The sequence below is a fragment of the Rhinoderma darwinii genome, chromosome 8 (assembly GCF_050947455.1).
Source record: "Rhinoderma darwinii isolate aRhiDar2 chromosome 8, aRhiDar2.hap1, whole genome shotgun sequence".
Classification (NCBI taxonomy): domain Eukaryota; kingdom Metazoa; phylum Chordata; class Amphibia; order Anura; family Rhinodermatidae; genus Rhinoderma; species Rhinoderma darwinii.
The window spans coordinates 113,515,710-113,543,006 of NC_134694.1; the positions used below are offsets into that span (position 1 = coordinate 113,515,710).

The 27,297-nt window shown below is 45.3% G+C and overlaps 1 protein-coding gene across 2 annotated transcripts; it reads left to right on the forward strand.

Annotated features, from left to right (window-relative positions):
- The first annotated feature begins 1,935 nt into the window (after positions 1 to 1,935).
- EHMT2 (euchromatic histone lysine methyltransferase 2) lies at positions 1,936 to 26,335 on the forward strand. Of its 2 annotated transcripts, XM_075836428.1 has the most exons (28): positions 1,936 to 1,993; positions 3,609 to 3,687; positions 4,186 to 4,302; positions 4,389 to 4,585; positions 4,685 to 4,769; positions 5,646 to 5,716; positions 8,914 to 9,063; positions 9,139 to 9,189; positions 9,273 to 9,381; positions 9,511 to 9,609; positions 9,821 to 9,966; positions 10,126 to 10,269; positions 11,798 to 12,018; positions 12,107 to 12,289; positions 12,407 to 12,519; positions 13,118 to 13,224; positions 13,313 to 13,435; positions 15,064 to 15,165; positions 15,250 to 15,354; positions 16,438 to 16,592; positions 18,377 to 18,544; positions 20,294 to 20,438; positions 20,514 to 20,591; positions 20,682 to 20,797; positions 21,644 to 21,730; positions 24,114 to 24,192; positions 24,915 to 25,090; positions 25,898 to 26,335. In XM_075836428.1, exons 1-28 carry the CDS (start codon positions 1,973 to 1,975, stop codon positions 26,112 to 26,114), a joined length of 3,444 nt encoding a protein of 1,147 aa, XP_075692543.1. In that variant the 5' UTR covers positions 1,936 to 1,972; the 3' UTR covers positions 26,115 to 26,335. The 2 variants fall into 2 exon arrangements, with proteins under 2 accessions (XP_075692543.1, XP_075692544.1); XM_075836429.1 differs by lacking the exon at positions 9,511 to 9,609.
- Positions 26,336 to 27,297: the final 962 nt, after the last annotated feature.

The following is a 27,297-nucleotide window of genomic DNA, read 5'->3' on the forward strand; positions in this document are numbered from 1 at the left end:
TCAAAATCGGCCGTTGAAAACGGTAACACTGCCCGGAACGGAATCGGAAAGGATGCAAAACAGATGCAAACCGGCCGGGAAAAACGGCCCATTTTATCGGCCGACACTCGGACCCTGTCGTGTGAATAAGGCCTTATTGTTTGCGGGAGGAGTTGGCACCATTTAAAGTACCATATAATGTACTGGGAAACTGAAAAAAAATTCTTTGCTGGCTGAAATTTGAAAAACACTGCGATTCCTACGTTGTTTTTTTGTTTTCACCGTGCGGTAAAAACGACAACTTAACTTTATTCTGCGGCTCATTCCAATCACAATGATACCAAATTTATGCAGTTTTTTTTTTTTTTATATTTTATTACTTTAAAAAAACAAAAAAATGTTGTTAAAATTTGTTTTTTTCCATCACATTCTGAAAGCCATAACTTGTTTTATTTTTCCGTGGATTGAGCGGTGCGAGGGCTTATTTTTTGCGGGACGAGCTGTAGTTTTTAGTTGTACATACAACTTTTTTTGATTACTTTTAAAAATAAGCCCTCACACCGCTCAATCTACCGAAAAATAAAAAAGTTATGACCCTCAGAATGTGATGAAAAAAAGCAATTTTTTTTTTTTTAACAAAAAGTTTTTTTTTTTTTAAAGTAATAAAATATAAAAAAAACCTGGATAAATGTGATATCACCGTAATCGTATTGAGCTGCAGAATAAAGTTAAATTGTTTTTACCGCACGGTGAACGCCGTAAAGAAAAAATAAACTTAAAACGCAGAAATTCGCTGTTTTTGGTCGCATTAGTTCGCAAAAGAAATTTCATAAAAAGTGAACTAAGGTGACCAAAAACCAGCGATTTTGGCGGTTTAAATGTTTTTCTTTTATACGGCGTTCACAGCACGAGTTAAATAATGGTATATTGTAATAGTTCAGACTTTTACGGATGCAGCGATACCAATTTTTCGCTTTTTTACATTACTTCAGATGAAAAATGGCACAACTAATAACTTCATCAAACTTTTTTTACACATTTTATTAGTCTCCCTGGGGGACTTGAACCAGCGATCATTAGGCAGACAAAAATTTTTAAAAGCCGCGAGAAACAATTTGCTAAATAAATGGGTGTGGTCAGAGATGCGCGTACAACGTAACATACTTCTTAAAGTAATACACCATTACTTTTCGCTGACAAAACAGGCAAACGGCAGACAGCCATAGTCACGTCACACACTCATGAGCAACTTTTTCACTGCGTTTTTTGGCGTTTTTAGCAGCGTCGTTTTTACCGTTTTACTAGTAAAAACAACACTGGAAAAACGCAGTAATTAATGGTTAAACTGCAATTTTGCTGGACAATTTTTAACCGTGCTGCAAACTACAACTACGTATAAAAGCGCTTCCATCGAAAGCGCCATTTGAAACCTAAAACATTTTTGGTGATCAGTGAACGGCGTTAAAAACAAATATGGCAGAATCTCTGTTAATTCCTAGAACAGAGCCTAGAACTGTAAAAATGACAGCGCCACAATGCAACATTGACATAAAAAACGATGACAGTCGGAGTTCAGAGGGAAAACAAAAATAAAAAACTTTTTCTGGGGTTAAGGTTTTTAAGGGGTTAAAAATGGCCGCCTTCACTGCTCCCTGCGATTTGGTTTGTAGGGCGTCTCAATAAGTGGCATTGCCATTTTAAGAAAATTGACCCAACTTGACATCGAGGCTTGGATGAATTCTAACCAATCAGCTGGCGATCACATGATCCTTGACACGCAAAATGTTTACAACGCGTCTACGGGGACGCGTTGTCCAATCACGGAACAGCCGAGAGAACGTATTTCTCCATGGCAACGGAAGAACCAATGTAAGAGAGGACGGCTTCGTTGTATTTGGGCCCACCCTCGGGAACAGTCCCCCTCCAATGCGGTGAGAGGAGAACCGGATGTGAGGTCAGTAGCCAGACAGGAAGTGGTGTGTGCTGAGGAGCGATGGAGGCGGCGGGAGAAAGAGTGAGAAAAAGAAAGGGGGGGACGATGGGGTACCGGGCTGGATGTAAGTGAGGGAGGCAGCGGGCAAATGGAAATGGGGTGACAGGGTGTGATGGGGAATCGATGAGGGGTGAAGCGCAGACAAAGAGAGGAGGGGAGAATAGAGCAACAGGTGATTATGGTGGGTAAAGGATAAGTGGAGAGTGTGGGGTGCGGGAGGAGACTTTAATTGGGGTCTACAGCTGTTTTGGAGCTACAACTCCGAGCAGGCCCTACTAGTGTCCGCTGGGAGTTGTAGTTCCCCAGCAGCTGGAGAGATGCAGAATTGAGACGATCACAGATCCCCCATGTTTATTGGCCCCAATCCGTCATGGACGACAAACCATAAGCCGTCAGTGATCACGTAATAGCGAATCGCCATTGACTTCTACAGAAGTTTCCAGTGAAGTAAATGGAAATGCTTTGTGATCTCTGCTTGCTGTCAGTGAATAGGATCGCGCTGGTTTACATCCAGCGGTCCGGTAGATGAGAACGCATGTCGCAGCTGAGAGTTGGCGACAATTTATATCCAGTCCAAAGAACCCTCTGTGATCTAAATACATCATCAGCGCCAAACTCTCCCCTATCATGTATCCGCGTAGATTAAGAAGAATGTTTCCATTTACTGACAGCAATCAGAGAGCTTAAACTTTGTGTTTCCTTTTCTCAAAAGTTGCAGAACTTTTCGTTATAAAATGCTGATAAAAAAACTGAACTCCCTGATAATGAATAATCACGAGTTACGTTTCTCACACGAGCGCTTCTGCCGCTTCGTTTTAGCGATCAGTGGGGGTCTCTGTGCTCGGACCCCCACCAATCCAAACTTCTGACGTGTCACTATGACGTGTTAGAAGTTTGTTGAACATTTAGTTACACTTTAAGACGTCTATACAGAATCTACAGCCCGTGAGGGGGGGGGGGGGGATGTGATCTTGGGGGGTTTCCATCATGTTGAAGATCCCCAAGGACGTGCGGACGTCTCGCTGCTTATTAGTCTAGAGTTCCGCGGGCTGCGGTATAATCCTGGGTTTACCGTGAAGCGACCTCCATGCTTCTCTATGGGGAAAAATGTTGGGAGCGACCACCATGGAACTTTTTTTTTTTCCCTTCAGGAAACCTTGAGGTTTAGTCGCACTGATGCTGCAATTTTGCCACGACTTATTCGCCTCCAAATGTCGCTATGAAGCCGTATTTGGAGTAGGTGTGAAACGGAAGCCGTGAGACCAGTGTGAATAGTGTCTAACGTGCAGTGTGGGGAGAGAGGATGGGACTGTATGTGTCTGACTGCTGTGTGTGATCGTATAGAAGGGGTGACTAGAACAAGACCATGACTCAATGATGCAAATTATAGATGAAGATGTAGCAGAGCTGAATGACATCTAAAGTGGCCCTCCATTTTTGTCATGGGGACATAGGTGATGCTTGCAGAACGAGGGGGCTCCTGGCTCTCCTCCAGGTTCTAGCACCATTAGTTTTCGTCTTGGTTGGAAGATTGCCATAGACCACCTTCATCCTGGCGATCAGTGCCGATCTATGAGATGAGACCATCCGCCCACAACTTCACCGTTTGCACTAACAATTGTTGTTCTCAATTTAGGCGCTGCCCGCCAGGGAGGCCGAGAGAGACACCCCCCACGAGAAGGACGTCATGGGATTGTCTTCAAGCACCAATAGGGGTAAGTGTTAGAAATCACTAAAGGGCCGACGACTCCACCTCCTCCTCTTATTTATGACTGGCTGATGTTTTCTCACAACTGGGAATAAGGCCCTGTTCACACAGAGTATTTTACAGACAGAAAATATTTGCCTCCGAATTCCTTTCTGTGGTTTTTTTTTCCGCTGCATTTTTGCAGGCAAAATAAAGCAGCGACAAACGCTCAGAATTGAGCGCTGCACGTTTTTTCTGCCTCCCATTGATTTCGACGGAAGGTCAGAAATCGCGGCAAGAAAGGACGTGCTGCTTATTGTTCCCACGACCTCGGGAAAGCAACACCTTCGCCTCCTATCTAATTGGTTTATTTGCATAAAACTGGAAAACCCCTTTAACATGTCACGCTCTTCATAAGCAGCTGCGTTGCGATGCTGGAAAATATACCTGAGGTCGGTGTAGGTGAAGGCGTATGAGGAATCGGCGTGTCTTTATTACGGCGTCATGTGTTAATTTAACTCTTTAGGTGATGCTGAAGTGATCCAGGATGCGTCTCTCGGCGCCTTGACAACCGAGGAAGACGACGCTGCGGAGACGGAGAAGGAGAACCTGAACTTTTCTCCTCCTGGTCGGGGTCTGTCAGGTGAGATCAACTTAATAGTAGCAATAATACAATCCAGCGCAGTCCGTGGCCTCCTGTAAGACACTGCAGCTCCTTCTCCCTGACAGGTCATGCTTCCAAGTCCCTGCCAGCACCTCCGTCTCTGTCCTCCTCGCCAATCTCCAGCCGGGCAAAGATGTCTCTCACTGGGGCTGGAAAGATGCCGCACAACACACAATCCCTGGCCATGCGATTGCTAAATATAAACCGGGAGGGAGTGGACAAAGTGCACCGTGCAAGGAAGACCATTCCACGGGCCGGCCACGTGAGTGTCTGACTGTGACCCCCTCCTCTATTTACTGCTGCTTTAGATTTGATTGATTTTGACAGTCTGGAGATTTTGATTGTTGTCGTTGTGCTCCAGATGTCGGGAGATGGAATGTTCTTTGTGGATGGAGAGAAAATGAGTATGAAGAAAGACACCGAGATGGGGAACAGGAACAGCCCAGGTATTGTACATCGGTTTGGCATAGCTTGAACTATGGGGGGGCCCAACCTATGCTATTTTCCTGATCTACATGAGCGGTAAAGAGTATCAGCCTGGCTTAACCCCCCCCCCCCCCTCCCTGTTCTCACATCCGCTGGACTGAAGGATAACAAGGCAGTCCTAGTAAGAGTTAAAGTGGTTTCACCACGAAACATATGTATCCCCCATCCACAGGATTGGGGATAAGTGTGTGATTGCCGGGGGTCCGACTGCTGGGACCACCAGCGATGAGGAAAACGGGACCGAAAGTCCCCCGACGTGCTCCATGAGGATAGAGCGCTGGTGCGCATTCTCAGCCAGCGCTCCATTTATTTCTATGAGATTTCCAGGACCGCTGTCTCCGGCAGCACCATAGAAATGATCGAGCATGTGCACCAGCGCTCGATTCTCATGGAGCATGTCGGGAGAATTCCGCTCCCCCGTTATGCTCATCACTGGGGGTTTCAGCGGTCGGACCCCCAGCAGTCCCACATGTATCCCCTATACTGTGGTTAGGGGGATACATGTGTTTGTGGGAAACCCCTTTAACATCTTAAGGCCAGGATCGACACACCGTTCTTGGATCGGGTTTTTGAGCCACACACAGGAGTGGATACAAAAGAAACGAGATGCCTCCGTTTTTGTCCTTTTGGATCCACTTCTGGGCTAAAAAAAACCTGAGCCAAAAATGCAATCCTAACTGTGTGTGATCCCGGCCTGGAGGAGGATCCGTCCGTCTACCTGTCACACATGAAGTATAACCAGTGTCCCCCGTGGGTATATCCTGCATGGTAGGCCAAAATTCTGGTAAGACTTCAACCCCTGGAAATTTATTTGGGCTCCTCTGTTTTGTTTTCAGATTCTACACAGAGAAGAACGAGCGCCTTGCATAATGCCAATACTTCTGCTGCCAAGTCAAAGGACTCTGAGGTCAGTGAAGTGACGAACAAGAATCTTAGAAATACCAAATTGTTGCCATCACCATTTGCGTCTCTTTAACCCCTTCCTAACATCCGCTGTGTGTGTGTGTGTGTGTGTGTGTGTGTGTGTGTGTATATATATATATATATACTGCAGAGGACGGGAGGGAAAGGATGGAACAGGCTTATGTGCTGAGCCCGCTCCATAGCTTGCGCGTCTCGGCTGTATTTCACAGCTGACGCTTCAATACAACGATCAGGGTTCCGCGGTCAATGGCGGTATCTAAGCCACCTCTGACGGTTCATCCACCACCACCCCCTGACGTGATCGTGTTAAAAAAAAAGTATGGAGCGGTGTGAGGGCTTGTTTTTTTGTGGGTTGAGATGTAGTTTTATTGGTACCACTTTTGGGTACATATGACTTTTTGTTCATTTTTTTTAAATTTCATTTTATTTGGGCGGTAAGGTGACCGAACAACAGCAATTCTGTTTTGTTTTTGTTGGTTTCTTTTTACGGCCTTCACCATGTGAGCTAAATGTTATATTATGTCCGTTCAGACTTTTACGGGTGCAGCGATATCAGTTATGTGTTTTTTATTTATATATATTTAGGGGAAATAGGGTTTTTAAATGTTTTTTTTTTGTACATTATTACTCCCTTGACACACCATTACAAAACTGTACGTCATGGTGCGGGGGTTGGAGCATGCAGCTGAGACCACTCCATACATTGCGGGTGTCACATGTATATTACAGCTGACATCTCGCTCTGATCCTGACCATTTAACCTCTCAGATGCTGCGGTCAATAGCGACCTCAACATCTAAGCAGTTAGAGGGGGGTAGCCCATCTGCTCCCCCACGACGTGAATGCGGGGTGCCGATGGTTGTCATGGCAGCCTAATGAACGCTCCCGGATCTACCATCTTTCTGCCACTGGCAGGGCTTAAAAGGAGTCATTAAAAATGACACTACACAGCAACACGTGTATTGTATCCGCGGTCTAACAATTGTTTGTTCAAAAATCAATCTAACCGCCAGAATCGCTGTTTTTGTTTTTTTTTTAGTCACTTTCGCTGTCAAACAAAAAAAAATGATTATAAAAAAGTTGTATGTACCAAAAAATACCAATAAAAACTACAGCTCGTCCCGCAACAAACAAGCTCTCCCATCGCTCAATTGACAGAAAAAAAATTTGCTGAAACCAAACAAATCTTTTTTTGTTTTTTTTTTTGAACAAATTTTTTTTCTGCGTAAAAGTAGTAAAATATAAAAAAAAAAACAATATAAATTTGGTATCCCTGCAATCCTTTTAAATCAATACGTTTTTATTTAACTTTTTTTTGTGAAATTTTTCTAACGAAAACATAATCTCATACATTAACCCCTTAACGACCAGAGATGAATCTATCCGTCGCAAGCAGGTGTTCGTTCCCGCGTAGCGGCGGATATGTCCATCGCTCAGATTTCGTGGGTACTGCCAGTGTTATACACCGCCTGGCTCCTGCCCCAACTGCCGGAATCGAAGCGCGCTCAGATTCCGGCAGTTTAACCCATTGGATGCCGCTATTTGCTATCTAATGTGTTTGACAGAGGGAGGGAGCTCCCTCTTTCACCCCATAGGCACCCCCGCAAAGAAATCACGGGGCGCCTTTGTCAGGAGCCTAACAAAGACCCCCAGGTCTGCCTTCAGCATCTGCCTATTCGGCCGTGGCAGAGGCGTGGCCTAATAGATTGCCTGTCAGATTTACACTGACAGGCAATAATGGTTTGGTATACTAAGTATACCAAAGCATTATATAAGTGATCAGCCGATCGCATGGTGAAGTCCCCTGGTGGGACCAAAAAAAAAAAAAGTTAAATAAAGTTTATGAAAAAAATAAATAAAGATTACCGTAAAAATAAAATCCACCTATCCCCAAAAAGTGGTTTTATTTAGTAAAAGTGAAAAAAAACAAAACACATATGGTATCACTGCGATCGTAACGACTCAAACAATAAAGTTAACACGTTAATTAAACCGCCGGGTGAATGGCGTCCAAAAAAGCGCAAAAAACAATGGCAAAATTGTCCCTTTCCCACCAAAAGAAATAAAATTAAAGTTAATTAAGAAGTCCCATGTACCCCAAAATACTACCAATGAAAACGACACCTTGTCCCGCAAAAAACAAGCCCACAAACGGCCACATCGACGCAAAAATAAAAAGTTACGGCGCTTGGAACGCGGCAGTGCAAAAACAAGTTAATTTTTTTTTTGTTTAGAAGGGTTTTTATTTTGCAAATGTAGGAAAACCTAAAACCTTTACATATTTGGTATCCCCGTAATCGTGCCGACCCGTAGAATAAAGGTGACCTGTTATTTATGCCTCATGGGGAACGGCATAAATTTAGAACGTGAAAATCAATGCTGGAATAGCTGCTTATTTTCAATTCTTTCCTAAAATAAAGTTAATAAAAGTTAATCAATATATTATATGCATCCAAAATGAATTGAATTTAAACATACAACTGGTCCCGCAAAAAACAAGCCCACATACGGCGATGTCGACGGAATTAAAAAAAAAGTTACGAATGTGACCGTGAAAAAACAGAAAAAAAATCCTTGGTCATTAACGCACAAAATGGCCTTGTCATTAAGGGGTTAAATACGTAGTATCACTGTAAGCATATTTAGCCGCAGAATAAAGTTATGTTGTTGTTTTTTACCTTACGGTGAAAAGCCATGAAAACAAAACACAAAAAACAATGGAGGAATTACTGGTGTGTTTTTTTTTTTTTGTTTTTGTTTTTTTTCTTTTCTATTTCACCCCAAAAATACATTTTTTAAAATAATCCCCCACACCGCTCTACCGAGGTAGAAATACAAAAAAAGTTATGGATTTTGGAAGGCGGGGAGTGAAAAACGAAGCCTTTCACACAGCCTGCAGCTGCCACTAGGGGGAGCTCTATGGGTGCAGATTTATTATGGAGTTCAATGTGAGCGGTATAAATCTATCTTCAATTGGCTCTGCCTAGATGTGGCTGCATGCAACCTGTTTTACTTATGGAGGACAGCAGGGTTATGGTGCTCCGACACCCCCCCCCCCCCCCCCCCATAAATATATATTATAAAATTACTCTGGACCTTTCTTGATTTGAAAGAAAAAAAAAAAACCACACAATCTATAGGTGCACATCAATTATTAGAACATTTTTCTTCCCCCCTCAGGAACCTTCAGTACCCTCTTCCCCTGCTCCAGGGTCTTCCCGGGATCCTGATGGGGTAGAGATTGAGGAATGGGAGCCAGATGTTGGCACAGAGTTCAGCCTTTTCTATGACAGCATGTCTATGGAGGACCAAGGAGACAGCGACAGCAAGGTAAGTCGTGTCCTGTATAATCTCAGCATTAGAAGCTGTTCTCATCCAGAAACTGACTCTATGGTCTAATGGCAGGAGGAAGAGGAGGAGGAGGAAGAGGAGGGATCTGGAAACCAGTCAGAAAGGGTAAGTAGATCCGTTCACTGCGGAGAGATCTTATTGGTCCCCTGTTCCAGTATCCAGTAATGAATGGCGGTCTGTCCTTCTAGAGCTCCAGCAGCCTTAAAAAGAAAAGCAAAAAGAAATGGAAGATGGACAAGGCCTGGCTCAAACCGACCAGGAAAAGGAAGAGGCGAGAGCGAGAGAAACCTGGCACAGGTGAGCGGATACAGGAGGGGAAGACGTCTGATGAATGGGACGGGACGGGATTGGATAGAATGTGTTAGGTGTGATTTTTATCATGGTCGCCGCAGATCTGTCACCTTACCTTATACCCTCCTCTTGTAGCTGCTAGTACTGTAGGGGGATCACAAAGTGAGTACACAGAGGTGCCTCTGGGATCCCTGGATCTGCCTAGTGAGGGGACTCTGTCTCCTAATCACACAGGTAACTTTGTCACCCAGTATGTTAACAGTGTCTGCTGTGCATGCCGGCATTGTGCCCTCACTTTAATACTCTATCGACACGATCTTTCCAAGCCAATCCTTGTGCTTTTTCTCACTAAAGATCCCGTGGCTGTTATCTGCCCCTTATGCTATGGCTATATGACCCTCCATAATGACTTCCTTACTTATCTGACCTCCTCATTCTTTTATAGGTGTGTGCAATGAGTCCAGCTCCATGGACACTGAACGCTTTGAAGAACTTCCCCTTTGCAGCTGTCGTATGGAGGCTCCTAGTGTGGAGAGAGTCTGCGAGCAAGCGAACAATATGTGTATGGCCACGGAGAGCGTCGATGGAGAGGTGAGTCAGACGGGTGCTCGGGGACTGTAGGATTATTGCAATGATGGAAAGGGCCTTGGCATGAGTGAACACGTCCTCTCCGCTATCCTTCAATCTCTATGGCCATTTCGAGTACAGACGGCCATCCATGTGTAGACCTTTTTATCTTTATCATTTCAGCTGAGTGGATGTAACGCCCCCATCACCAAGCGAGAGACCATGCGTCCTTCCAGCAGAGTACCGCTCATGGTCCTTTGTGAGAGCCACCGCGCCAGAATGGTCAAACATCACTGCTGCCCCGGATGTGGATATTTCTGCACCAGCGTACGTATCCGTCATAAACCTGGTACATGCGTGGTTGTGTGAGATGAGACAAAAAGGTTTTGATTCCCCTCTCAAAAAAATTGGCACCGCTCTTCTCCACGGTCTGTGTCTGGTATTATATTGCCGCTTATCCCCATTCACTTTGAATACCAGAAGCAGTCCACTTCTCTGGGTCGTATTACCCATTATATCATCTTAAAGGCAATGTGACGCTAGAAAAAAATGTATTTTTTTTTTTAGTTAAACAATTAGTGTTTAGGTGATTAAACATTGTTCTAATTTTTTTCACGAGTCAGGAAATATTATAAATTAGATTCTAATTTATAATATTTCCCAGCGCTGGTCACTAGATGGAGCAATTCCCAAAATTGCAGCATTGCATGTGGTAAAGCAACCACATTGCTTTATGCTGCAAAATTTGAGAAAACTCACTCGCTCTAGTGAGCTCTCAGAATCCCCCCCTCCTTTATCCTGGCTAGTGCCGGGAGAAACGAGGGGATTGAACGGTCAAACCTCCTACACTGTGTGTCGCCATTTTTTGAGCTAACACACAGTGTAGTAGGTTTACATACAGTAGTAAACACACAGTAAAACACGAACATACATAGAAATCACTTACCTGCTCCAGTCGCCGCCGCTCCTTCCGGTCCGTCCGCTACCGCCGCTCCAAGTGCACAAGTCCGGAAGCCGCGACCGGAAGTAGTAATCTTACTGTCCGGCCGCGACTTCCGGTCTACAGGAAAATGGCGCCGGACGGCGCACAGTTCAACTTGGACTGTGTGGGAGCAGCGCATGCGCCGTTCCCACACAGACGGCGTACACCATAGTGGATGGAACGGGCCCCGTTCGCATTCACTATGGGACTGGAGCTGCCGTACTCCATGTCTGTATGTGTCGTTAATCGACACATACAGAAATGGAAAAAAAAATGGCAGCCCCCATAGAGAAGAAAAAGTTCAAAAATAAAAGAAAGTAAAACACAAACACACAAATAAATATAAAAGTTTTTAATAAAACACTAAAACCAAACTGATGTAAAAAATTTTTTTCGTGACACTGGTCCTTTAAAATATGTAATGTAATAAGAACTTTCATTGTAAATTACTTTTAGTTTTGATTTGAGCTCCTTCATTTTGTCTGAACTAATACATTGTATATTTTGGAATTGGGACTTGAATATAAAACACGCTGACTTTTTGGAAACGCAATGCTGACAAGAAGTGGTGCGTTTCTGCCGGGCGCGGCTATTTTAGATTTCACAATTCATTTTTCTAGTGCAAATATGAACGTGAGATCAGTGATCCGATTTATTGCAATGGACCTCTGCCTATCTTGTTGTAATCTGGCGTATGTTTTATGGGGCGCCGGATTGCAGAAGTGTTCTCCCTCAGAGGTGCCGTGGGTTAGATAACAGGGTGCCAATGGTACCATAGTATGGAGCTGCAGGGACGCTGTGCGGGTGAGGCCTAAATGTCATGTCCTAAATGTTACATCCTCTCTAATTATTTTCCTTTTCTTCGATCTGCAGGGAACGTTCCTCGAGTGCCACCCTGATTTCAGGATCAATCATCGCTTTCACAGAGCCTGTGTCTCTCCTCTAAATGGCATCATCTTCTGTCCTCACTGCGGGGAGGATGCATCGGAAGCAGAACAGATCACTGTAGCAAAAGCCGATACCCCTGTGCCCGTTCCTGCCCCTCCTCCGCATGATGGCAGTGGTCAAGGAAGGGCAGATACTACACAGCCTAGGTGACTTCAGGAGACCTCTTTCTTGCTGGTGTGTTTTGATTGGGTTGTTGCGTTTTCCGCTTCATGACCGGTTTGTTTTTACGGTTAGCGCACGGATGAGCGGCGTAGGCGAAGGCAAACGTTCCCTTCTTGATGATGCCACTCTCAATGGAGGAGTTGAAGGCCCTTCTGTTGTTCTTCCATCTGGAATGGCTCTTAGTGCTGCCGGTCTGCCACCTGGTGCTGCCCGTGATGCTCTTCAGAAAGCCTTGATGTCCCAGGAGACTGACAAGTACGATTGTCATTTTCCTCTATTTTTTATTTTTTTTTCCCTTTGATTGTTTTTTTTCCCCCTCACCCCATTCCTGGACTCCACTGACTGTTCCAAGTAATGAACTTGTCTTTACAGTTTAAACCAGCAAAAGAGAGAAGGAAGAAGCCGGAAGAAGATCCGCTACAACTCCAGACAACTCTACCTGAGCGTCAAGGCCGGGGAACTGCAGAAAGTCCTGCTCATGTTGAGTGAGTGACCCCCATTCTCCCCCCCCCCCCCCCCCCCATCCCTCCCTCCAGTACCTAATTCTTAACGCAGTAATGTCTTTTTGTGTTGTCTTTGTTGTGCAAACTTACTAGTGTACTCTGCTAAGATTGAGACCCTAAGTTGCTGATCTCGGGGCAGGGTTCCGAGTACTGAGACCCTAACCGATTGCTAAACCGAATCGGCAGAGCTCTGTGCTGCTTAGTTTCTGATCATCTTTCCTTGGAAAGCCAAACAAGCGCTCACCCGAGTGCTTCTGTCTATTCGTTTTAGCGATCGGTTGGAGTCTCCGTGCTCGAAAACCCCACCGATCAAAACTTCGTCACTGTGACATGTTAAACGTTTAGTTACCCTTCAATACACTATGTCCTGACAGTAAAGCAGCCTATGCCAGTGTGACACGTGTAAACCATAGAATCCCCTCTCCTCAATTTCATGCTATCCACTGGTTTCCCTGCTTGCCTGTCCTGAATGGAATTTTGACGTTTTCTTCTGCAACAACCGGTCATGAAAGTCCCTAAACACAACTGCATGTCTCCTGTACTTACTATGCCATCTCTTCTTCTTCTCGTTCTATTTTAGTGGATAACCAAGATTCCAATTTCCTTAATGATCAGCAATTAAAGAGAAGTCCCCTTCATGCCGCCGCACAGAGAGGAAGTCTGGAGTTGTGTCATATCCTCCTACAGGTGCCGTGCTGCCACCCCCTCTACCACTTGCACTCGGTCTAGTTTACATTTTGGCGTTTTTGTTTTACACCGGTGTTTTCCCTCCCAGGCGGGTGCGAACTTCAATGCCAATGACAAGGTCCTCCGTACCCCTCTTCTAGAAGCTGTTGTCCACAATCATTTGGATGTTGCCAAGTATTTGGCTCAAAATGGAGCTTGCGTGTACCATCAGGTAATTGCATCCTTGCTGTATATAAAGTCACGTTCTAGTCTATTTTTCTTAAAGCGGACCTGACATTTTAGGGGACTATTATATGACTTGTATTCTTCATTATTTAGCCGTTTTACCCTCTGTAGGCTCTATCTATTATTCTCCGTTTTCTCTGAGTTAGTGAGCAGAGCCTTACTGCTATCATGTTTTCTATATGCTACAAACACAGAAGAGGAGAATCCTGCTCTCCTATCTTTTCATATATCACATAAACAGAAACTGCAGCCGCATGGAGGAGATTATACAGCAGTAATGAGCAGTGTAGCTGAGTCCAACACTAGAAATCTTACCAGAACCTGTGTCTCCTCTCTGCTCCCCCTCCCTTCTGCATAGACTTTCATGGGCAGCATCATCTGTGTCTTGCCCTACCTGCTTCTGCTCCCCCTTCCCCTCCATAGACTTCTATGGTCAGCGTATCTGTCTCTCCTCTCTGCTTCGGCTTCCCCCTCCTACTCCTCCCTTCCCATAGACTTGTATTGGCAGCGTGTCTGTGTCTCTCCTGCTTTATCCTCCTGCTCCACCCTTCACTCTCTGTAGACTTCTATGGGCAGGCAGTGAAAATGCACCCCCTCCCCCACCTTCTGCAGTCTGTCTCCTCTGCTCTGTAACTAGGGATGGATTTTGCCTGACAACAGGGGGTGGACAGCAGATTACAGGAAGAGACACCTAGTGGCAGGAACTTCAAACAAAATGATCTATAAAAAGTTGATCCATATCCAGTGTCAAACTGGGGTTCCCTTGGGCTCCCTAGAGGAGATGATCTTGAGGGGCACCCTCCATCGATACAGAACATGTCCATGTCCACTCTTAATTGCATTCCTTATTAATATCGTTGCACTCACCGGACGTATCAATAAGGTCTATTAGGTTATTTATAAATCATCCCTTAAGAAATAGGGACATACTGTCGTCACAGGTAGCTTCTTGCTATGACTCTGGGAAGGTGCTCACCTATTGAGGTCGTGTCAGACACAACAACCAGCGTGTAGTGAGATCAAACTCGGGGACCAACAGTTTCTACTTGAATGCCGGTGATTTCTTTGTGACCATATCCGGCTCCTTAATAGAATTGGTTCATCCAAAAGAGTCCAGAACAGGTGCAACCCGCTGTGGTAATGTTGGCAGACAAGGCCCATGTACATCAAGAGGTAGTTATAAATATACAATGCAATGTAAACAAAGCAGAGACCCAAGAGGTCACATTCTCCTGTGCAGGCGCTTCTCCACGGACGCAGGGGTTAATTCTCCGTCTCGCCATCGTTCTGCGCTGGCTCTGGCCTTATAAGCACCAGGGGGTGTGCGTGCGCTTCTGAAGTAGTGAGGTATATAAGGTGGACGGAGATCTGTTCGCGTTTCGAGTATTCTTCCATGAAGAACAACCTGTTCACATAATCACCTGGGTTAATAAATATTGTGATCAATGTATTTTGACTCTCGTAAGATCATAATGATTTAACCATCTTGACACTAGGTGGCGCTACGTTTTCTCTTATACTGTGCTCCTAGATTATGACAGCTGGTACTGTAGACTGACTACATTTTTGCCATATTTCTGTTGAGCTTATGTCGGAGGTTTTCTTATTTCTCAGGAGGAGGATGGTTCTACCTGCCTTCACCACGCAGCCAAGAGTGGAAATCTGGAGATGCTGAGTTTCCTACTTTCGACGGGCCAAGTTAATGTAAATGCCCAGGTGAGCCTGTCCTCCTTGATATATCCACATACGGTGGAAAGCAGTGACGCCTCCATTCATTTATTCACTGATGTCTCTTTTTAGGATAATGGTGGCTGGACTCCCGTCATCTGGGCTGCCGAGCACAAGCACATTGACGTCATTCGTACATTGCTGACAAGGGGGGCAGATGTTACTTTGCAGGACAATGTGAGTACCGAACACTCATTCCTCCCTATTGATTTCCATCTGTCCGTTTATCTTTTGCATAATGTGTTTCGACGGCTTCCACAACCCCCTGTGCACTATTAGGGTATGTTCACACACAGTGTTTTCAGACGTAATTCGGGCGTTTTACGCCTCGAATTACGCCTGAAATGACGGCTCCATTACGCCTACAAACATCTGCCCATTGCTTTCAATAGGATTTACGATGTTCTGTTCCCACAAGACTTTATTTTACGCGTCGCTGTCAAAATACGGCGCGTAAAATGACGGCTCGTCAAAAGAAGCGCAGGACACTTCCTGGGGCGTTTTTGGAGCCGTTCTTCATTGACTCCATTAAAAAAACGCTCCAAAAAGGCCGTGAGAAACGCGAGTTGATAAACGTCTGTAAATCAGGAGCTATTTTTGCCTGCAAACGGCTCCGTATTTTCAGACGTTCCTGGTCACTGCGTGTGAACATAGCCTTAGGGATCATTGAGCAAAATTACTTACTACTTTTTTTTTTTTTGCCCGCGCCATCTCCTTCCTGCTCCGGTGTGCCATGAATATTCATTAATCCGCCCTGCCCCAGATCACCCATCTGAATACATTAATGTAACCACACAATCATGTTTGCTGCTAAGCAGGGACATTTGTGATTGATGAGGCTGACTGGGAATGTATAAGGGAATCCTCATAGACTTTCAGAGAACTGGAGGTAACTTTTTTAAGGTACTTTTACACCCGGCAATTAACGGGCAAACGATAGAAATGAATGGGGACGAGCGATCGGATGATCGAATGATCAATCGCTCATTCCCATACTGGCTCCTTGTGAAAGTAGCAAACGAGCGCCGATCAAAAAGCTGTCTCGTTATTCGGCGCTGGTTGTACCGGCCGGTGTAAAAGTTACTTTAGACCCCTTTTGCGGCTAATTTGCATATGGGGCGTGATTTCATAGCCTTGGAAGGAAAAACGGATACAAAATGTATAAAATATTTCCTCTGCTCTGCTATAAGGTTATTAGTTTTCTATGTAACTTTGGTGACAGATTCACTTTCTATCTTCTGCGTATTGTCCCCATCACAGGAGAAAAACATCTGCCTACACTGGGCGTCCTTCACCGGCAGTGCTGAGATTGCTGAGGTTTTGCTCAATGCGCAGTGCGATCTGCATGCCGTTAACTTCCATGGGGATACGCCACTGCACATCTCTGCTCGCGAGGGCTACATCCACTGCGTAAAGTAAGAGCCTATTATCTATCTATTTTCTACTCAACAACTCCACATTAGTCTCGTGTGATCTGACGAGAGCGATCACTGAGCACAAGCCGCTCTGACACTGTAGCTTTGTAAAACCGATTTCAGGACCAGATAAGTAACACAGAACTAGTTGTCTATTTAAAAGTACTTTATTGTGATGTAAGAATCTTAAAGGGGTCGTCTCATCCTGAACTATTGTTCCATATGGATGTGATCGAGCTAGGGTCTCCTGTCCCCCCTCCTTTGTTAGCTAATATGGAGCGTTCCTGCAGGAAGTGGCTCCTGCTCTGGTAGACTCGGCACAACTGTGCGTTCATTTGCGTTGGCGGCGCATATTACTACATTTAGGGCCCGTTCACATCAGCGTTGGCTTTCCGTTCCGGGGTTTCGTCGGAGGTTTCACTCGTCCACTATCCTCTCCTGGATTCTCTTCTGCTCTTTGGATTCCCTTTGACTGCTGAATCCGTCTTCCCTTTTAAGTCTGCCGGTCTCTACTCTGGTGGCTCTGCTCCTCGGCGATACCTACAGGGACGCTCCTTTCTCCCGCTGCGTTGGCAGATCCACAGCCTTCGGGGGTCGGGGAAATGCTATCCAGAATCTCACGGCTCAGGGCCTTTAGGCCGGTCTTCCCATCAACATCTTAAACTGGAAGCGATCTCTACCGTGTCCAGGCAGAAAATGTCACAGCAGTCGACTAGCTCAATCACCAAGGCAGGACCCGGAGTTCGGTGGCGGCCTTCAAGAATCTGGAGTGGCCGGCGCTTCACTTTCCTGCTCTCTCGGCAATTGACTCTCTCACTCGTGATCAGATCGACCCAGGGTAATGGGCCCTTCATCTCGTAGTGCTCTCACAAATCTGTTCCAGGTGGGGCACACAGGCCGGCATCTCTACTTACTCGCCAGGTTGCCCTCCTTGTCACCAGGTCTTGGGATCCCAAGGTGTACGCAGTCGATGCTCAGGAGGCCACAAGGGTTCTCTTAATTCACCTATTTCCCCCGCTGCCTCTTTTTCACTTATTCCTCTGTCTTGTCACGCTCCGTACCTGTCTCTCCATCAAGATAAGGAGGTGCTCTGGACTGTACCCTTTTTTTTTTTTTTGCCCCAAGCTAGTCTCCTCAAAGGGAATAAACCCCTGTTTTGGGTTACAGCGCGTTCCAGTAGGGCGCTTGGTGCTTCCTGGACTATGCGCCATCCGTCTTCGACTCTCCAGTTCTGCAAGGTAGCGGCTACCTTCGTCTTTGCGCACTTTTAATCAAATTCTACAGGGGCTTCCGCAGATGCCTCCCTTGGTATTGCGCGCATCGGCAGAGTTTTTCTCTTGGTTCCCACCCATGTGGATTTCTTTGGGACGTCCTGAGGTCTGTGTCTCTCAATGAGACTAATGCGAAAACTATTTTAAGTACTCAGTGTAAAATCCTTTTCTCGTCCAGTCCATTGGGGAACACGGCTCCCACCCTTTTTTTCGTTATAAGGTTGGACCTGGTTTTCTCATCTGGTTCTGATATTGTTCCACTTCTCATACTGTTTCTGTACAGACTGAATTAGCTCAGTGTCTGTAGGTGGGGTATAGACTGTAGGAGTCCATACTTTTTTTATTTTGTTATTTATTCTGGTGTCTCGCCTCCTAGTGGCATATGCCTACGGTGTGTTTTCTCCAAACTGAACGAGAAGAGGATTTTACGGAGAGTACTTAAAAAAAATTCGCATCAATATTTTCAAAAATAAAAATACAATTTTTACTAATTTTTTATTTTTTTTCCTTCAGCCTGTTTCTGTCTCGTGGGGCTGACACAGAGGTTCGTAACAATGAAGGGGACACCCCATGCGACCTAACCCTGGAGCACACAGACGTCTGGTACGCTTTACAGCTTAATCGGAAGATCCGACAAGGGATCCTCAATAGAGCAGTCCGCACGGAGAGGATCATCAGCAGGTGAGCGTGTGGACAGACGCTTGTTACTCCCACATGATAGAGGTCCATGTCCAAGTTCAACCAAGGGGCTGAGCGGATGTGAAGGAGGAGAGGGTTAAATCGTAAAACATTGTTTTCCCCCCTATGGATCCAGAGGGAAAAAACGAGACATGAGCCGATCTGCCCTAAAAGAAGAAAATGTCCCTTCTGATACTAAGTGGTGACCAGACGGAATCAACATACAAACAAGAATTCTATACTTTTACTTAAAGTGAAACAAAACTTTTGACATGTCCTAGTCAGAAGGTTTGATTGGTGGGGGTCCGAGCACTGAGACCTCCACCGATTGCTAAGACGAAGCAGCAGAGGTGATCGCTGTACCGTTTTGTTTCCGATCAGCTTTCCTCAGAGCGGTGTACGAGCCCAATAGAAAGTCTATGAACCCGTACGCCGCTTGCTTGGCTTCCCCAGGAAAGTCCATCAGAAACAAAGCGGCACGATACGCTTCCGAAGGCCTCTGCCACTTCATTTTAGAGATCAGTGGGGGTTTCAGTACTCCGGACCCCCATCGATCATAACTTCTGACGTGTTACTATTACATGTCAAAGTTTAGTTACCCTTTAAGTATTTATTTTTCTGTTCTAAGTCCTCATCTGATCCTTTTCTTGAAGCCATCACCTGTTTCTGCTAAAACCAACTCCTAAAGGTGACTCGTCCACCGATTCATATCCAGCTTGAATTTCATGAACTCATTTCTTTGATTGTTGCTGCAGAAGGTTGGATTTTTTTACTTGCAGCTGGCCCGTATAGTCTGATTTGTGGCTCCCTAATAGATGCTGGTGGACAGGTTACGTCCATCGCTTTCTACTGATCTATTACAAGTATCTTGTCCATAGAGCAGTCTGTATGGGTGAGCCATAAGTAAGCAATGTTGTCCCCATGATAGAGTGGCTCCACCCTGCTGCGCTGCTTCTCCACTACATCCAATCACTCACACAAACATTAAAGGGGTTTTCCCACGAGGGACATTTATGAGATATCCGCAGGATATGCCATAAATGTCAGATAGGTGCGGGTCCCAGAGGTAGGACCCGCATCTATTTATTGAACTGGCCCCCTAAACCCCGTTCTACCTCTTTATGTTCCAGCTGATTTCCGACCATGAAGGAGAAAATAGCGTAGCTCGCATGGTACGCTGCAGCCGTAACTGACATTCACTACTATGGGAGTTACAGAAACAGCGCAGCTCAGCGAGTTACGCTGTTTCCGTAACTCCCGACCATGTAATCGGGAAGTGGCTGGCAGTCCGCATGAGCACAAAAAGCTAGAACGGGTTTAGGGGGCCCGTTCTAGAGATCGGTGGGACCCGCATCTATCTTACATTTATGACATATCCTGTGGATATGTCATAAAAGTCCCCCCGTGGGAAAACCCCTTTAAGGGAGAGATTCTGCAGCTGCATCCCCCTTCCTCCCTCTTCCCTGTCTTCTATTACACTAGATGGATTTTTTGGGTGACTGAGGAGGTTTCTCAACATTTACAGAGACGGGAAGGAGGACTGCAAGCTGCTGGAAGGTGAGGAAGTTGTCCCCTTCCTCCACTAAGACATAATAATGTTTCATGTATTCGCAGGATTCGCACATTTCATAACCATGGGTACACTGTCCATTCTGGAGAAAACTTTTAATCCCTATAATGTGATGCAATATCTAGTAATGCTCAGTGATATCACCGCAGCTCCCTGACCCCTCTTTTTTTCTATTCCTCTAGGGACATCGCTCATGGATATGAAAGAGTTCCTATTCCTTGTGTGAACGGAGTGGATGAAGAACTCTCCCCGGAAGACTATAAGTATGTGTCCGAGAACTGTGAGACCTCCGCCATGAGCATTGACCGCAATATAACTCACCTCCAGGTACAGATCTCGTCCCTTTCCTCCGCAATGTTCTCTCTCTTTCTGTTGCTCACCCTTTTTTCCTTGCGTGTTCAGAATTGCAGCTGCCTGGACGACTGTTCATCTAGTAATTGCCTCTGCGGACAGCTCAGTATCCGCTGCTGGTATGATAAGGTGAGCGCTTATACGGAGGTTCTCCTGTCTGCTCTGCCTTCTCTTGTTTTCTGCCTCGCTGACTTGCCCTCTTGTGTTTGATGTCTGCAGGATGGTCGTCTTCTACAGGAATTTAACAAGATTGAGCCTCCGCTTATCTTTGAATGTAACCAAGCCTGTGCCTGCTGGCAGACGTGCAAGAACCGAGTGGTGCAGAGCGGCATTAAGTAAGCGTTGCACCAACCGCAGCACCTTCTTGTGTGCACTAAAAAAAGTACAGTCAGATTCTTAAAGTCGCAAACTTCATGTCCCTATCAAAAGATTCTTTCCTCAAATGATAGTCCTGGCCGGCGATATATCCCGATTTTGCCAATGGAAGATGTAGGTGGTGACTATTTTGTACATGCTCTGACCAAGTCCTCCATAGCGGAAGTTGTCCTTTACAGGGGCTCCCTGGTTTGGGGAACCCCACTCGCTTTATGCCATTCATAGGACATCTAAAAAGCGTTGTCCTGACCTGTGATGACCTCCCTTCACATTTCATTTTCGCTCTCTTCCCGATGGTTCACTACCCTTACCAGTGAGTCTTATATACACCTGTCCGCTTCCATGGATTAATGGGATTTTACTTCACCAGTGTCCCTGTAATAAGAACCGTTATTGTATAATTATATGAAGCAAGAGAAGGAAGGTTTATGCAGGTTGTTCTCGCTACATATTTAAAGGGGTTTTCCCATCCGGGACATTTATGGTATATCCACAGGATATGTCAGATAGATGCGGGCCGCACCTCTGGGACCCTCACTCATCTCTAGAACGGGGCCCCCTACCTCTGTGTACCGGCTGACACGTGATTGAGTGGCCGTTATGGAAGCAGCGTAGCATGCGAGCTACACCGGTCAGTTCTTACGGAAGCGGCGAGTTAGAGATAGATGGGACCCTCCTCTATCTGACGTTTATGGCCTATCCTGTGGATGTCATGAATGTCCCTGATCGTAAAACCCCCTTTAATGGGTAATTGTGTATAGTAAACCAGTCTGACAATAAAATTCTTCACCTAAATTCTCTTTCAGGGTTCGGCTGCAGCTGTACCGTACAGCTAAGATGGGCTGGGGAGTGAGGGCTCTGCAGGCTATACCCCAGGGATCCTTTATCTGCGAGTAAGTATTTAGTGTGAGGATTGTCCACCCAGCATCATCAGGTCTGTCATATTCTATAAATCCCTGAATGATAAATCTGCCTGGTTATGAAGCCGTATTTTCCCTTCTCATATACCTTTATACCTGTGTGGACCCCTGCAGTTGCAGTAATGGTGGCAATATTGGTTGTTAAAAACATTTTCTGGAAACGGATAAGGAAATTCCTGAATAGAATTTTTAACAACTTGACAGAACAGAATCACTCAGGTCTTAAAGGGGTAGTACACGAGCTGCAAAAAATTCACCCCCCCCCCATAAACCTTTTTTGGGCTGTGCTTAATAGTACAGCTTTCCGTTCCATTCAATTGAATAACTCTACATCAAAAGTTTAAGAAATTTGTAAGTACATTACTTATCCTGTACTAATCCTGAGTTACATCCTGTATTATACTCCAGAGCTGCACTCACTATTCTGCTGGTGGGGTCACTGTGTACATACATTACTTATCCTGTACTAATCCTGAGTTACATCCTGTATTATACTCCAGAGCTGCACTCACTATTCTGCTGGTGGAATCACTGTGTACATACATAACATTACTTATCCTGTACTGATTCTGAGTTACATCCTGTATTATACTCCAGAGCTGCACTCACTATTCTGCTGGTGGAGTCACTGTGTACATACATTACATTACTCATCCTGTACTGATCCTGAGTTACATCCTGTATTATACTCCAGAGCTGCACTCACTATTCTGCTGGTGGAGTCACTGTGTACATACATAACATTACTTATCCTGTACTGATCCTGAGTTGCATCCTGTATTATACTCCAGAGCTGCACTCACTATTCTGCTGGTGGAGTCACTGTGTACATACATTACATTACTTATCCTGTACTGATCCTGAGTTACATCCTGTATTATACTCCAGAGCTGCACTCACTATTCTGCTGGTGGAGTCACTGTGTACATACATTACATTACTGATCCGGAGTTATATCCTGTATTATACTCCAGAGCTGCACTCACTATTCTGCTAGTGGAGTCGCTAAGTACATACATTACATTACTTATCCTGTACTGATCCTGAGTTATATCCTGTATTATACTCCAGAGCTGCACTCACTATTCTGCTAGTGGAGTCGCTAAGTACATACATTACATTACTTATCCTGTACTGATCCTGAGTTATATCCTGTATTATACTCCAGAGCTGCACTCACTATTCTGCTAGTGGAGTCGCTAAGTACATACATTACATTACTTATCCTGTACTGATCCTGAGTTATATCCTGTATTATACTCCAGCGCTGCACTCACTATTCTGCTAATGCAGTCACTGTGTACATACATTACATTACTTATCCTGTACTGATCCGGAGATACATCCTGTATTATACTCCAGAGCTGCACTCACTATTCTGCTGGTGGAGTCATTGTGTACATACATTACATTACTTATCCTGTACTGATCCGGAGTTATAACCTGTATTATACTCCAGAGCTGCACTCACTATTCTGCTGGTGGAGTCACTGAGTACATACATTACATTACTTATCCGGTACTGATTCTGAGTTAGTCTATTAAAGACTAGCAGAATAGTGATTGCAGCTCTGGAGTATAATACAGGATGTAACTCAGGATCAGTACAGGATAAGTAATGTATGTACACAGTGACTCCACCAGCAGAATAGTGATTGCAGCTCTGGAGTATAATACAAGATGTAACTCAGGATCAGTACAGGATAAGTAATGTAATGTATGTACACAGTGACTCCACCAGCAGAATAGTGAGTGCAGCTCTGGAGTATAATACAGGATGTAACTCAGGATCAGTACAGGATAAGTAATGTTATGTATGTACACAGTGACTCCACCAGCAGAATAGTGAGTGCAGCTCTGGAGTATAATACAGGATGTAACTCAGGATCAGTACAAGATAAGTAATGTAATGTATGTACACAGTGACTCCACCAGCAGAATAGTGAGTGCAGCTCTGGAGTATAATACAGGATGTAACTCAGGATCAGTACAAGAGAGGATTGTAATGTATTTACTTTTCATGGACTCTATATATACGTTGTTAAAAGGGGACCATATAATTGTATTTCCTTATTTTCACGCTGACTCCTTCTGCGCTCCTGTCGCTTCCAATCTATTCAATATGAAATGTCTGATGCTGAAAACCCCACCGATAAGAATTAATCTCTACATGTTATTAGTTCAGGTTGAAATGTGAAAGAGACCATTGCTTGGCCGGGTAACCTCATAGTTCTCCTTTGCACCCATTATAAAAAATATATCCCCCTAATTCTTTGCGCTTTGCAGTTTTGGTCTCTGACTTCCCATAAGCCATTGCTTCCCGCTGTGACCTCCCAATCTTTTCTCCCATCTGCAGGTATGTGGGGGAGTTGATCTCTGATGCAGAGGCTGATGTGAGAGAAGATGATTCCTATCTCTTTGACCTGGATAACAAGGTTAGGCGTGTGTGTGCGTGTGTGTGTGTGTGTGTGTGTGTGTGTGTGTTCTATATATGTGTGTGTTCTATATATCTCCTGATTCCTGTATACGCATTGCTCATTCATATCGCCATAGGGCAGGTATATGAATGTGGATGCCTATACAGTTCCCTAACAGCAAGTTTCAATATAGACTAAGGGCCTGTTCACATCAGCGTTGGCTTTCCGTTCCATCTGAGGTTTTCGTCGGGTGAACCCCCGCAACGGAAAGTCAAACTGAAACCACAGCTTCCGTTTCCGTCACCATTGATATCAAAGGTGACGGAAACATCGCTAATAATGGTTTCTGTTTTTCCGACGGAATCAATAGCGCAGTCGACTGCATTATTGATGTCCTTACATTAGTGGACCCTGACCATTTGCTGTATCCCTTAATGAACTTTGAGAGCATGAATTTACAGGGCACTTAAAAAAAATCATCTTTTTGTGCCAAAAACTGGAGAAGAACCCACCAGAGGAAAGCCGTAAAACCTTCCAAATGGGTTTTTTTTTTCTCCGCTTTACTCTAATAGTATCTGATTCCGTCAGGTGCGAAATATATGACCTGACCCAAACAAAAAATACGGATGTTCTATGTGTGCCCAGGGTAACCGTCACTTGTCACCGGGCACATGGGGTACACGGAGTGTTTCCCCTGTATATGCCGTCACACCACTAATGCTGCCCCTCTTTTCTCTCAGGACGGGGAGGTGTACTGCATAGACGCTCGATACTATGGCAATGTCAGCCGCTTCATTAATCATCTGTGTGAGCCCAACCTGATCCCCGTGAGAGTCTTCATGTCCCACCAGGATTTGCGCTTTCCCCGCATTGCCTTCTTCAGTGGACGGGACATCCGGGCAGGAGAGGAACTTGGGTAAGCGGAAAGGGACAAATTAAAATGTTTGTGTTTTGCCTGGAATATCTCTATGTAATCATTCATTTTATCAGAGGATCTGTCATAACAACTGACCTCCATAAATTAGGGCATCTAACATACATTCCCTGATGGAAATAAGACAGCAAGTGCTACTCCACCTGCTGAACGCCTCTACCACCCGTTCCGGGCTCCACAAGAAAGGCTGATTGGCCAAGTTAAATCACATGACTGGCCTCCTGAACATGAAACTGCCTTGGATGCAATTAGAATTTTCTGTAACAACTGATTATTTGTTTCCATTAGGGGATCTTAAAGGGGTTTTCCAGCCAGTAAAAATGTATGGCCTATCCTCAGGCCATCAATAGCTGACTTATCGCGGTCAGACTCCCGGAACCCCCACCGATCAGCTGATTCTAAGGGGGTGCAGCACTCGTATGAGCGCTGAGGATAGGCCATCAATTTTTACTGGCTGGAAAAAAAAACTTTTAAAGGGCTTTTCCAGGAGTTTTGATTGATTTTTGTGTCCTTGGGATAGGCTGTCGTATGATGGGTGGGGTCCAACCTCTGGGACTCCCACTGATGAGCAGAACAAAGCGGGTACATCGCAGGGTCGGACCTCCGCTGATTATACACTAACGGCCTATGCTAAGGTTTAGATCATAAATCTGAAATCCCATTAAATCTGAAGAGATCTGATGCCACGACGTATCCTCCATTGACTGGTGATCTCTAAGGTTACTTTCCTCATTACTATTCGCTCCTATTGTATAACCCCGCCCCCTCTGCCGTTTCTTCTCCCTCCAGGTTTGATTACGGTGACCGGTTCTGGGACATCAAGAGCAAATACTTTACGTGTCAATGTGGGTCTGAGAGGTGCAAACACTCCGCTGAAGCCATTGCTCTGGAGCAGAGCCGCCTCGCTCGAATTGAGGTTCCCGATTCGGTGCCGGTATCTGCTGCTCCTGCTCCTACCGCCGCTCCTCCTCCTCCTCCTCCTCCTCCTCCTCCTCAGACTGTCTGATCGTTAAGACTCTCCTATCAGAGCCTAGTACAAGAGGGACCTTGCAGAGCATCTCTCTTCCAGTCTAAGCTGCAGAGCATCATGCTGTTCACCAATGTCCTGCCTGGGGACATAGTAGTGATCTTGCAGAGCATTGCTCTGATCACCGTTCTCCTGCCTGATCATTGTCTTCTAAATCGTCCAGTCTCATGAATAAAATAAAGATCATGACTTTTTTTTTTTATATATAAATACATCTGAGTGGACGTTTTATTATGTAACACCGATTTATGTTTTAGTAAATAGCAGCCGCGGAGCGTCCACGGACCGCAGCCGTGTTGTGTGCAGAGCGCTCTGCCGGGATCAGCCGTGTTTACCCGTCTGTCATCCTGGATTCACTTCAGTTGTGAGATGAACCCTGAGACGGAGATGGTAAATATGTAGGAAATGTTTCTCTTTCAGCGGCGATTTAAACGGGTTTTCCCATGAGACATTTATGACATATCCACAGGATATGTCAGATAGATGCGGGTCCCACCTATCTCTAGAACGGGGTCCCTAAACCCCATTCTAGATTACTCGTCTCCCGCAGCATCCCGGCCACTTCCTGGTTAGGTGGTCGGGAGTTAAGGAAACAGCCGAGTGCTCGCCGTGCTACGCTGTTTCCATAACTCCTATTCACTTCTATGCGGCGTAGCTCTGCTGTTTCCGTAACTCCCGACCACCTAACTAGGAAGTGGATAGGAGACTAGGAAGCTAGAACGGGGTTTAGTGGGCGCCATTTTAGAGAGGTGCGGGTCCCAGAGGTGGGACCCGCAGCTATCGGACATTGATGGCATATCCTGTGGTTATGTCATAGAGGTCCAAGATGGGAAGACCCCTTTAATGTCCGCTGCATTTGAGCGCGCGTTCGCGATCTTGAATGTATAAGTCTGTGTATATAGAAATATCACGGCTTTAAATGGACCGCATCTTTGGAGCGGAGTTTAGTGTATTTTGTTTAACTCCTTCCTGCATCATTACGAGTATTTTCCTCGTTCTTCCACCGTACGATCAGGAGCGGGGCGATGGCTGCAACACAAACGCTCCGACGCCGAGGATTAGATTTTTTTTTTTGTTCTGATCTCTGATGTTTAACCTCTTGAATTCCAGCCGTATGATTAGTACACAGGCTAATGTGCCGGCTTGTAGATGTTTATATCAA